This window comes from Perca flavescens, chromosome 15 (genome assembly GCF_004354835.1).
Source record: "Perca flavescens isolate YP-PL-M2 chromosome 15, PFLA_1.0, whole genome shotgun sequence".
In the NCBI taxonomy this organism is placed as follows: domain Eukaryota; kingdom Metazoa; phylum Chordata; class Actinopteri; order Perciformes; family Percidae; genus Perca; species Perca flavescens.
In genome coordinates, this window is record NC_041345.1 from 33,802,948 (window position 1) to 33,815,982 (window position 13,035).

Consider the following 13,035-nt stretch of genomic DNA (forward strand, 5'->3'; position numbering starts at 1 on the left):
GACCACACTCTATAATTTACAAAGCCCCAACAATTCCAACAATTACAGTAATTCCCTCAAGAGCAAGCAGTGCGACAGTGGCAAGGAAAAACTCCCTCTTGGGAAGAAACCTCGGACAGACCCAGGCTCTTGGTAGGCGGTGTCTGACGGGCCGGTTGGGGGTGTGATGAACAGTGGCAATAATAGTCACATTAATAATGGAACAGTGACTGGATGTAGCGGGAAGCTGCAGGGTTCAGCCGGAAGAAGCATGACATTGCAGGGCACCGCTGAGCTCGGCAGGGAGTGCAGCAGGACCACGGCGACAGCTGGAACCAGGATCTTGGTGCCAACGTTCTCCAAGGAAATACGCTGGGGGAAAAAACATAAGGACTCCGGGGAGTAAACTCCCCAGAAGCTAGGATTAGTAACAAGCATTTCTGGGACTGGATACACACAAATAGTAATAGTAAAAGTAATAGAAAGGGAGAGGAGAGAGGACTAATATGCCCTCTATGTTAGAGGCAGAGCTGGAGGATGACGGGGGATTGTCGTTGATTTCCCAAGCGGAAGTCACTGATGTAGTCAAACAACTCCACAGTCGCAAAGCCCCGGGGATTGATGAGATCCGTCCAGAAGTGCTCAAGGCTCTGGGTGTGGAGGGGCTGTTCTGGTTGACACGACTCTTCAACATTGCGTGGAAGTCTGGAACAGTGCCAAAGGAGTGGCAGACTGGGGTGGTGGTTCCCCTTTTTAAAAAGGGGGACCAGAGGGTGTGTGCCAATTACAGGGGTATCACACTTCTCAGCCTCCTTGGTAAAGTCTACTCCAAGGTGCTGGAAAGGAGGGTTCGGCCGATAGTTGAACCTCGGGTTGAGGAGGAACAATGCGGATTCCGTCCTGGTCATGGAACAACGGACCAGCTCTTCACTCTCGCAAGGATCCTGGAGGGAGCCTGGGAGTATGCCCAACCGGTCTACATGTGTTTTGTGGATTTGGAGAAGGCGTATGACCGGGTCCCCCGGGAGATACTGTGGGAGGTGCTGCGGGAGTATGGGGTGAGGGGGTCTCTACTCAGGGCCATCCAATCTCTGTACAACCAAAGCGAGAGCTGTGTCCGGGTTCTCGGCAGTAAGTCGGACTCGTTTCAGGTGAGGGTTGGCCTCCGCCAGGGCTGCGCTTTGTCACCAATCCTGTTTGTAATATTTATGGACAGGATATGGAGGCGTAGTCGGGGTGGGGAGGGGTTGCAGTTCGGTGGGCTGGGGATCTCATCGCTGCTCTTTGCAGATGATGTGGTCCTGATGGCATCATCGGCCTGTGACCTTCAGCACTCACTGGGTCGGTTCGCAGCCGAATGTGAAGCGGTTGGGATGAGGATCAGCACCTCTAAATCGGAGGCCATGGTTCTCAGCAGGAAACCGATGGAATGCCTTCTCCAGGTAGGGAATGAGTCCTTACCCCAAGTGAAGGAGTTCAAGTACCTTGGGGTTTTGTTCGCGAGTGAGGGGACAATGGAGCAGGAGATTGGTCGGAGAACCGGCGCAGCGGGTGCGGTATTACATTCAATCTATCGCACCGTTGTGACAAAAAGGGGGCTGAGCCAGAAGGCAAAGCTCTCGATCTACCGGTCAGTTTTCGTTCCTAGCCTCACCTATGGTCATGAAGGCTGGGTCATGACCGAAAGAACGAGATCCAGGGTACAAGTGGCCGAAATGGGTTTCCTCAGGAGGGTGGCTGGCGTCTCCCTTAGAGATAGGGTGAGAAGCTCAGTCATCCGTGAGGAGCTCGGAGTAGAGCCGCTGCTCCTTTGCGTCGAAAGGAGCCAGTTGAGGTGGTTCGGGCATCTGGTAAGGATGCCCCCCTGCGCCTCCCTAGGGAGGTGTTCCAGGCACGTCCAGCTGGGAGGAGGCCTCGGGAAGACCCAGGACTAGGTGGAGGGATTATATCTCCAACCTGGCCTGGGAACGCCTCGATCCCCAGTCGGAGCTGGTTAATGTTGCTTGGGAAAGGGAAGTTTGGGGTCCCCTGCTGGAGCTGCTCCCCCCGCGACCCGACACTGGATAAGCGGACGAAGATGGATGGATGGATGGATGGAAATGGAGTGGAGGTGGACATTTTAAAGGCAGACTAACAGGTCTTTGAGGGTCAGAATTCTAGCTGATAGACAGGTGTTCAAATACTTATTTGCAGCTGTATCATACAAATAAATAGTTAAAAAAATCATATATTGTGATTTCTGGATTTTTTTTTTAGATTATGTCTCTCACAGTGGACATGCACCTACGATGACAATTTCAGACCCCTCCATGATTTCCAAGTGGGAGAACTTGCAAAATAGCAGGGTGTTCAAATACTTATTTTCCTCACTGTATATTCTTTGTAACTAACATTGTTGCTCATTTTTTTACATATAACAAAGGTAGCGCTGTCCGATACATTCCAAATATCTTCCTATGGGCGATCTACTTAAGGTCAGTAGTCCCCCGCCCCTCAGCATTCATTAATCAAGTGAGCAGGTGAAAACATTGTGCCCATGTTCAACACGCTTTCAATAATAAGCTCTGGGGCATTGGCCCTATAGCCAATAAAACAAAACAGAACGACCTTCGTCAAGATGTTGTTGAAACGTAATGTATATGGCATGGGCATTGCTAGCCAGATACTAGCTAGCACAACTGTTATGTTCATTTGTTAGCTACTACTAATAGCAAGCCAAATACAGTGAAGCAATAATCAAGTTTACAATTTATTAAAAGATAAATTTAGTACATTGTAACCGTGTTACGTTAATATGTGCAGTTGTGATTTCATGTACGAGTTGCGTTTGGATTCATTGAGCAAGTAGCTTTGTGTGTAGTTTTATTGATGAGTCGGATGCTGCCCATACATTTCTTCTTCTTTTTCCTTTTGCTTTTGCTGCACTCAAAAACATCCCAAAAAAACAATATAATATAGTAATATACATACTTAAAAATACACAGGTTCAGATGAAGTGTTAAATGGAAGTTTATAATCTAAAATTATTTTAAAAACTTTATAAAAACATATACTGCCTATATCCGGGTCTGCTTACAGCTCAGTGATTCTTGAAACATGTCCCACTAAGAAAAGTGCCAATTCTGTTGGAAATTAATAACATTTTCATGAATAAAAAAAATCTAGGTTATAATCAGGGGGTCCTTTACACACATGTAAGGTTCTTTTATAGTTTTATCTTTAATTTTTATTAATTTAATGATTAATTGCTGGCCCATTGCCTACAAAATCAGTTGTCCTCAGATAGGAGATAATCATTTCAACTTGATTAAAAAAAACATAAAGTAATAATTTAATTGAATAATATCTTTACCACATGAAATAGTACATTGTAATATGTTTTAAAAACTACAAACAGTGAGATTTTAACAATATTTACTATTATTTTGTGGTTGCTCAAAATGTGTCCCACATATTCGTCACCACCGTCAGATATTTATAAAAAGCAATAAAGTCAGGCAACTAAAAGGTCAACTACATTCCTGAGGACCCCATTTTCAAACCTTCACGATCACTCACAAGATCACTCAAGCTCCCTTAAATTTGCTATTTTCTCTTAAACTTGTTCATATTTTTGGACACTGCTACTGTCGCCACCATAACATGTTAACACCGTCTCTTTTGTATAAAAAATATTAGATTAGATTATGACATAAATGTATACTTTTTAAGAAGAGGTCTGAAGTAGCTAGCAATAAAGGGGAAACAAGATGGCTACTGTGAACAACTCATGCATATCATGTGAAAGAGTAGGTTTTTGTCACTACCGTTAGGTTTTGGTGGATATCCTCACAGCTGTGGTTCGGCCTCACGGCTGCGGCCGAACCACAGCCATGAGCCGTATTTATTGTGATCAACAAATATATTCTAGCCTCCATTAACGACTATTTGGAGGTTTTTGTCACCACCATCAGACTGGACGTCACAGAAAACCTGACGGTGGTGATGTCTGACGGTGGTGACAAAAACCTACTCTTTCACATGATATGCATGCTCAGGATTGTTATTTTTTGGACCCAATAGTTAAATGAAGTTGTTAAGCAAGAAGCCATCTTGTGTGGTATACATGTTGGAATTGTATGTTGTTATGAGGCCACTGTCACCAGATTAGTGTCACCACCGTCAGTTCTAAAGTCACCACCGTCAGAGGGAGTTTTATTTGTTTTAAATGAATATGCTTACAATATGTTTCTTCAGTGCTGTTGAGTTATTAAAGTAAAAGTCTCTTTTAATACAAATATATGTTTGTTAAATAAAAAAACATTACTTTTTTCTATTTAGGCTTAAAGTAAACGTTGTATGATGTTAGATCTTTTAAAGGAGTACACGTGAAACAGTATAAAAATCAACAAAAGTGAATATTCAACATTTAACAGCATATATGTGTACTACACATGTCAGATAATGATTTAAAAACTCTAAATACATATTAGACTAAATAAATCAAACATAATATGCTTTTTATTGTGTCTGATGGTGTTGACAAAAACAAAGTTATAACTGGAAAACCGTCTATTTAATGAAAAAAACACAAAATGAGGAGGTTGCACCAGTTTGCTGAACAGCCAACACTTTGGTCTATAATGATATACCTTCAGATTTTGTAATTTAACTAACTTTTTATTTTCAAAATTAAAACCTGTTTTATCCCAATTCCCAAGAATCAGTGAGCTATGTGTCCTTATTCATGTTCAAATATTCTGACTTGGTGTCGGCTCACCTGTGAGTTCTGGTCCGGACGCCAAGTCAAACCAGTTCGAGACTCCAGACCGAATCTCGTTTCTCTCTTTGACTCCAAACTTTACTTTTTGTAAACTGGCAGCTTTCAGAGCGCTGCAGTCCGAAGTATTGCAAGAAGTACTCATTTGTCTCCAAACCTTAACTGCTCTGACTGGAACTGTTTCGAAGATGATCGGGTTAAATCTGTAGTTGTTTGTTAAAGTACGACGCCTGAAAAATGCACTACAACGAGACCTACTGTTGGGTACCAAGACCCGGGGCTAATACGTCAACTTAACGACCGGTATCTACTGGACCGAATAGCAACGCGGAATTTCGATGCCTCATTTCTGTGTCACTTAAATGCCTGCGCTTCTCTCTGATGCTCAAAACTGACGTTAGAAACAACAGAAGCATCGCTGCATGAGAAGCTTGTTAACACTACACTTTACCGGGACGGTGACAGACTCCAGACAGTTCTCTCTTTGACTTCAAACATCAAATCTTCTTCTGAACATGATTCAGTCTCTGAGTTTGTGTACATTACAAAAAATACAAAGCGACGAATGTGAAGTTTCATATAAGCTTACGGCCCAAAAAGCAAAGTTGATTCAGACTTGAGGAATCAGCAGAGAGAATGGGGAGACACTAAGATAATGTCATGTCTGATATTACGTGTTAGCTTAAGTTATGGACAGTTAGGCTAAAACTAGTCTAGCTTTGCAAGACCCTCTACCGCGGCACTGCAAAGGAAGGTCTGGTTAGTCCACACAGCATTCCTAGATGGAAAGGTTTATTGGCATTTCTTTAAACCAATCACAATCATCTTGGGCGGTGCCAGACGAAAATTTGGATATCTGTTTGCTGCAAACGTAATGTCGGACATAACGTTAGCTTAGTTTCTCTCCCTTTTCTCTTCTGATTCCTCACATCTGTTTCCACTTTTGTCTTCATAAAAACTTTAAAAGACTTTTTTGGTCATCAGGTTATGAAAACTGAAGTTCTGGGTTCTTTACCCTGTTGGTAGTGAACACCAACATACAGCAGCTTTAAGGCATGTTTCTGTTGTTGGCTAGCAGACTACAAGTCAACTGAGAGCAGAGAGATAGGCGTGGCTTTCAGAGTATGATTTGATGCGTCTCTATAATGACTCAGAAATATTGGACTGTTGCAGAAGTCTCTTTTTGTTTATAAAAAGCCAGACTCACAGGGTTGTCTCAGAAGGTTTCACAACATTGTTTGTATATATAACAAAAACATTTTCACAATAAAAATAGCATTAGAAAGCATTACATTTTATCGCATGAAGATTGTAAAGTTGTCAGTCGTACCAAATCAACTCAACTGAATGTTTGTTCCTGCTTTTAAATTGTCTGCCTTCTGAACACACTTCACTCAATACTGCACAGGTTTTCACAAATATAACATGCTCTAACATTTGGACTGGAGTACAGTACTGGAGTAAATGTAATTAGTTACATTCCTGCACAGGTGAGCAGGACATGTTGGGGTTAATAAACTCGGTGCGCTGTTTTTTAGGTGCAGGCGGGAACGTTGACACAGTTCTGAACTTCGACCTTCGGCCCGCCGTCGGGCGGCGTTCCACAGTCGGCCTTTGGATCCCCGAAGAACGTTGCTGGCTCCTTCAGACGACCAATTGTAGGACTGAAAACACACATGCACGCACACACACATACACACATGCACACACACACATACACATAGACACACACACACACGCACGCACACACACACACACGCACGCACGCACACACACACACACACACACACATATAGACACAAAGCTAAACTTAACTGTAGTCACTGCATGACGCCCACTGGTATGGTAAGTAACTCTGGTCACTCATTGGTCCGCAGTACATTTTGAACTCACCTGTAGTTGCTGAAATCAGGTGTACAGAGTCTCTTCCGGAAGCGTTTGGGAGATCCACCGCAGGCCGGGCGACACAAATTCCACGGCTCCCAGCCCCCCCAGGTACCCTTCGCTGTAACACACACACACACACACACACACACACACACACACACACACACACACACACACACACACACAGATAAAATCTTATTGTGTACCTCAACATTTGGACTTAAGTACAGTACTGGAGTACTTAAGTAGTTACGTAGTTACATTTATCAAGTTTTTCCCAAGGTTGTGGATATGCCGTGACATCATTGTAAATGATCTCTGAAGTATAAATAAAGGTTGAATGAGTGTGTGTGTGTCTCTGTGTCTGTGTACGTATGTGTGTTTGTGTGTGTGTATGTGTGTGTGACCCACGGCGACAGCTGTCAACATCGTAGCAGACCCGTGTCTCAGTCAGAGCGTCCCCGCTGCAGATGGATCCGTTGTGAGCGCGATGGAGACACTGGCGCTCTCGAGTCTGTCTGCCGCCGATCTGTAGGCATTTGATAGACCTCCCACCAAACGGGTATCTGCATGGATTCCATGGAGACCACTGTGACCACGTCCCGTCCACTGCAGATAAACAAAAGTCAAGTCAAACGATGTGATCCCATCAGGGGAAACAAACACTTGCTTCATGGGAAACATGGGATCACAGGTAATGAAGACAGCTGAAAGCCAAATACGTTAACTCCGGATTTCCACTGGATGCGTAACAGCTGTGGACCGGCTCTGCTGCGTGTCTGCTGCGTGCTCCGCCGTCCGTCAGCACCCACCAGGTCCGGATTTGTTGCGGAACGGCTGCGGCCATGACTGACAGCTGAAGTCACGAGGACCCACAAGTTCTCACGAATTCAGGTAAAATAGAACCACAAAACCACCACCAGTTAGTTTCCCTCCAGAGGAGTAGAGGGGAAACAGCTCTGTGTTGTGTTTTCAAGGTGTAGTGCAGGGAAATATGATCCGCCGTGAGCACAGTGTATTTTATTTTGAAAATTAACCGGATGTTTATTTTGTTTCTGTGCTCGACTTCCTCTCCTGCACTATCTGCCGTGTGCTGAATTGCTGCGGAGGGCAAAATAGAAGCTCTGCGTATCTGCTGCGGAGGGCTGGGAACCGCCGGAGCTGTGCCGGAGACGGAACACAGCCATTCTGAGACCGGTGGAAATACACACACTGACTTTAATGGAAACCTAATGACTTTGCCGCAGTTTCGGAGCCGTTCCGCAGCCGTTCCGCATCTGGTGGAAATCCGGGGTAAGTGCCGAGGTGCCAAGTTAACGTGTGAATTCAGGCTACTTATTGCTGGGACAAACAAAAAAGACTTTGTAGTTTTATCCTATGAATGGGAACTGTGTATCACACACAGACTGTATCTAAAAGTGAAGCCAAAATCTCCTGGATACTTCCTAAAGATCACAACCGTGTCCTTGGCTTTAGACTCCAGTAAGAAAGAGTCCAGGCAATGTTTAACCTTCGAGTCTAATTCTAGGGGAGGCTTTAACATGTAAATGAAAATGCTGTGAGTTATACAAATGCAAATCAGTTTTACCCCAGGGGACATTTTTCTAAAAGGTATTAACTTAATTTTAAGAAAATCTCTTAAAATAGATCTTTTATTGTAGACTCTTAAATTTTAGCTTGAATTGATTTATTTAATGAAAGTATGCTAGATTAATTACTGTGTATGTCATTAGCAATGACCAATGTTATGTAAAAAAGAATCACAAAATAATTTATTTCAACAATTAGTTTTAATCAGGCCACAAAGGTAGAAGTGCATTCTAACTGCGACATGTGAAGCCGGCGGCCCCAGCAGCTGCAGTCATATGTGTCCCCGGGGCCAGAGTGGGCGATATAGAAACCCATCTAGAGCTGCTGGCTAAAAAGAACCGTAAATACAGTAAGATCAAGAGTCACTTTGTGCATACGCAAAGACAATGTCTGTCTTCTAAAGCAGTATTGGTAAACGAGTTGATATCAGATAACAACAATTTATTTTGTCTTACTGAAACCTGGCTGGGCCATGAAGACTATGTCAGTCTAAATGAAGCCACTCCTCCCAGTCATATTAATACTCAAATTCCTAGAGGCTCAGGCCGAGGAGGGGGAGTTGCAGCCATCTTTGATTCAAGCCTGTTAATTACTCCTAAACCTAAACTAAATTATAACTCGTTTGAGAGTCTTATTCTTAATCTTCAACATCCAAAATGGAAAACATTACAGCCAATTATATTTGTTGTTATTTACAGGGCTCCAGGTTCGTATTCTGAATTTTTATCTGAATTGTCAGAGTTTTTATCATGTTCAGTCCTTAAATTAGACCAAGTACTTATTGTTGGTGATTTTAATATCCATGTGGACGTTGACAATGATAGCCTTACTACTGCTTTCAACTCATTACTGGATTCAATCGGTTTCAGTCAGAGTGTGCACAAGGCGACGCACTGTTTTAACCACACCCTCGACCTTGTGCTGGCATATGGTATTGAAATTGAGGATTTAAAAAAAATATCCGCAGAATTCGGTATTATCAGATCATTCCTTAATTACTTTTGAATTCTTACTACCTGACTATATTAAATTAGATAAAAGCTTCTACACCAGATGCCTATCTGACAGTGCTATAGCTAAATTTAAAGAAGATATTCCAACAGCATTTGACTCTATGTTATGCCTTAACATAACAGAGGACCTCTATGTTAACCTCAGTCCCTCTCAAATTGATACATTTGTAGACGGTGCTACGACTTGCCTACGGACGACCTTAGTCTCTGTTGCTCACCTAAAAAAGAAGACGATGAAGCAAAGGAAACTAGCACCTTGGTATAACTCCCACACTTGCAAATTAAAACAAATCTCGCGAAACCCTACATCCAGTCACTGTTCCATTATTAATGTGACTATTATCGCCACTGTTCATCACACCCCCAACCGGCCCGTCAGACACCGCCTACCAAGAGCCTGGGTCTGTCCGACGTTTCTTCCCAAGAGGGAGTTTTTCCTCGCCATTGTCGCACTGCTTGCTCTTGAGGGAATTACTGTAATTGTTGGAATTGTTGGGGCTTTGTAAATTATAGAGTGTGGTCTAGACCTACTCTATCTGTAAAGTGTCTCGAGATAACTCTTGTTATGATTTGATACTATAAATAAAATTGAAATTGAAATTGAAATTAAAATTGAAATTGAAATTGAAACCTTGAAAGTAAATGGCGTTCCACCAAAGTGGAAGAATCTCGTTTGGATTGGCAAGAAAGTCTGAAAACCTATAGGAAGGCCCTAAGAAAGGCCATATCAGACTATTACTCATCACTAATAGAAGAAAATAAGAACAATCCAAGGTTTCTTTTCAGCACTGTAGCCAGGCTGACAGATAGCCACAGCTCTACTGAGCCATCTATTCCTCTAGCTCTGAGTAGTGATGACTTTATGAGCTTCTTTAATGATAAAATTATAACAATTAGAGATAAAATTCATCACCTTTTGCCCTCAACTTCTAACGGTTCACCTTTAAACGCAGAGTCGCTAGAAAGAACGACTAGTCCCGACATATACTTAGACTGCTTTTATCCTATAGACCTTCAACAATTAATGTTAAAGATATCCTCAGCTAAGCCATCTACCTGTCTCTTAGACCCCATCCCAACGAGACTACTCACAGAAGCGTTACCCGTGGTTAACACTTCATTATTAGATATGATCAATATGTCCTTACTAACAGGTTATGTACCGCAGTCATTTAAAGTAGCTGTGATAAAACCTCTCCTGAAAAAACCCACCCTCGATCCTGAGGTCTTAGCAAACCTTCCCTTTCTATCCAAGATCCTTGAGAAGGTGGTTGCTAATCAGTTATGTGATTTTCTCCATAGCAATAGTTTATTTGATGACTTTCAATCAGGATTTAGAAAAAAGAATCATAGCACAGAGACGGCACTGGTGAAAATTACTAACGACCTTCTAACTGCTGCAGACAAAGGACTTGTCTCCATTCTTGTTTTACTAGATCTTAGTGCTGCATTTGACACTATTGACCATACCATCCTGTTACAGAGATTGGAACATTTAGTTGGCATTAAAGGAATCGCTGTAAGCTGGTTTAAGTCCTATTTCTCTGATCGATGATGATAAATCCTCCAAGTACGCTAAAGTTAGCCATGGCGTTCCACAAGGCTCAGTGCTTGGACCAATTCTATTCTCCTTATATATGCTTCCTCTTGGTAATATTATGAGGAAACACTCAATTAACTTTCACTGTTATGTGGATGACACCCAATTATACTTGTCAATCAAACCAGACAAAACCAGTCAGCTAGCTAAACTTCAAGCATGCATTAAAGATATAAAATCCTGGATGACCTATAATTTTCTGATGTTAAATGCTAACAAAACTGAAGGTATTGTGCTGGGCCCTAAACACCTCCGAACCTCATTATCTAAAGACATAGCTACTCTGGATGGTATTGCCCTGGCCTCCAGCACTACTTTTAGAAATCTAGGGGTTATTTTTGATCAGGATATATCCTTTAACGCCCATCTAAAACAAACCTCAAGAACAGCCTTTTTTCATCTTCGTAACATTGCCAAAATTAGGAATATCCTGTCTCAAAGCGACGCTGAAAAACTATTCCATTTATCCATTACTTCCAGGCTGGATTTATGTAATTCCCTACTGTCAGGTTGCTCAAATAAGTCCCTTAAGACTCTCCAGCTGATCCAGAATGCTGCACCGCGTGTTCTCACAAGAACTAAGAAAAGAGATCATATTTCTCCCGTATTAGCTTCTCTGCATTGGCTTCCTGTAAAATCCAGGATTGAATTTAAAATCCTTCTCCTGACCTACAAAGCTCTAACTGGTCTAGCACCAACATATCTAGAAGAGCTCTTAGTAACTTACTGTGCCACTAGAGCACTACGCTCCCAGAAGGCAGAGTTACTTGTGCTACCTAGAGTCTCTAAAAGTAGAATGGGAGCCAGAGCCTTCAGCTATCAGGCTTCTCTCCTATGGAACCAGCTCCCAGTCTGGGTTCGGGGGGCAGAAACTGTCACCACATTTAAGAATGAACTTAAAACTCTCCTATTTGATGAAGCTTATACTTAGGGAGTGAGGAGTTGCAGCGTTTGCCTAACCCGACCCACCTGCTTCTCTTCATAGTCGTCAAATTAATAATATATAACAAAAGTAGCAAAAACACGCTACCTCTCCTTATGATCTGTCTCTCTTAGTTACACTGTTATAGTTCTAGACTGCCGGGGGACTTCCTTCCTTTGACACACTGAGCTGCTCTCTCCTCTCCCTTTCTATTACTATTACTATTACTATTTGTGTGTATCCCGTCCCAGAAATGCTTGTTACTAATCCTAGCTTCTGGGGAGTTTACTCCTCGGAGTCCTTATGTTTTTTCCCCCAGCGTATTTCCTTGGAGAACGTTGGCACCAAGATCCTGGTTCCAGCTGTCGCCGTGGTCCTGCTGCACTCCCTGCTGAGCTCAGCGGTGCCCTGCAATGTCACGCTGCTTCCTGCTGAACCCTGCTGCTTCCTGCTGCTTCCTGCTGAACCCTGCTGCTTCCTGCTGAACCCTGCTGCTTCCTGCTGCTTCATGCTGAACCCTGCTGCTTCCTGCTGAACCCTGCTGCTTCCAGCTGAACCCGGCTGCTTCCTGCTGCGTCCTGCTGAACCCTGCTGAACCCTGCTGCTTCCTGCTGCTCTAAATTATAGAGTGTGTTCTAGACCTACTCTATCTGTAAAGTGTCTCTAGATAACTCGTGTTGTGATTTGATACTATAAATAAAATTGAATTGAATTGAAAATTCCATGATTCATTCACAGTCTCCTAGAGCTCAACCACCGTGCATAGTGGCATGACTACAGTGACCTTTCTTTGGTCTTGCTCATCCAACATTGTCTGGTGGAATGGAGACAGAGGCTCCACTGGACAGATTTCTAAGAGAAGTCTTTCTGCTGACACCAGAATGTGCTTCACATAAAGCATATCAGCTTTGTCATTGCATGACAAAGTCCCAACCATTTGTCTTCTTAAAATACTGGCAAATTCAGCACCATATTCACATATCCATGGCATATGAAGCTGTTGGCTCTGCTGAAATGGCCTCATAATCTAGACTTCAATTGTCCTATTGTTATTAAACTTTCCTAGCCTAGAAATCTAGACTCCCCCTAGTGGCAGCAAATTTATTTGGCAGCCAGGGGGGTCTAGGCACTCTCCATTGACTTTCGAGCTGCAAAAACCAAATTTTGGTCAGGCCAATCACATTGTGTATAGAGTCGGTGGGCGGGGCTTATGGCTGCTGCTGCTGGGAACAGCGGTCTTCTGGAAGACTTGGAGTTCAGCTTTTCTATGAGAAAAGAACAAAGA

At 42.9% G+C, this 13,035-nt stretch overlaps 1 protein-coding gene across 1 annotated transcript in view; it reads right to left on the minus strand.

Moving 5' to 3' along the window:
- Nucleotides 1-5,903: 5,903 nt before the first annotated feature.
- Nucleotides 5,904-13,035, minus strand: part of LOC114570422 (properdin) — a 29,960-nt gene continuing 22,828 nt past the window's right edge. Inside the window, exons 9-11 of the mRNA XM_028600751.1 lie at nt 7,037-7,234; nt 6,632-6,743; nt 5,904-6,402 (exon numbers count right to left, since the gene is read on the minus strand). Coding sequence (XP_028456552.1) covers nt 6,273-6,402; nt 6,632-6,743; nt 7,037-7,234 — 440 coding nt within the window. The 3' untranslated portion in view covers nt 5,904-6,272. The remainder of the gene's footprint in view (nt 6,403-6,631; nt 6,744-7,036; nt 7,235-13,035) is intronic.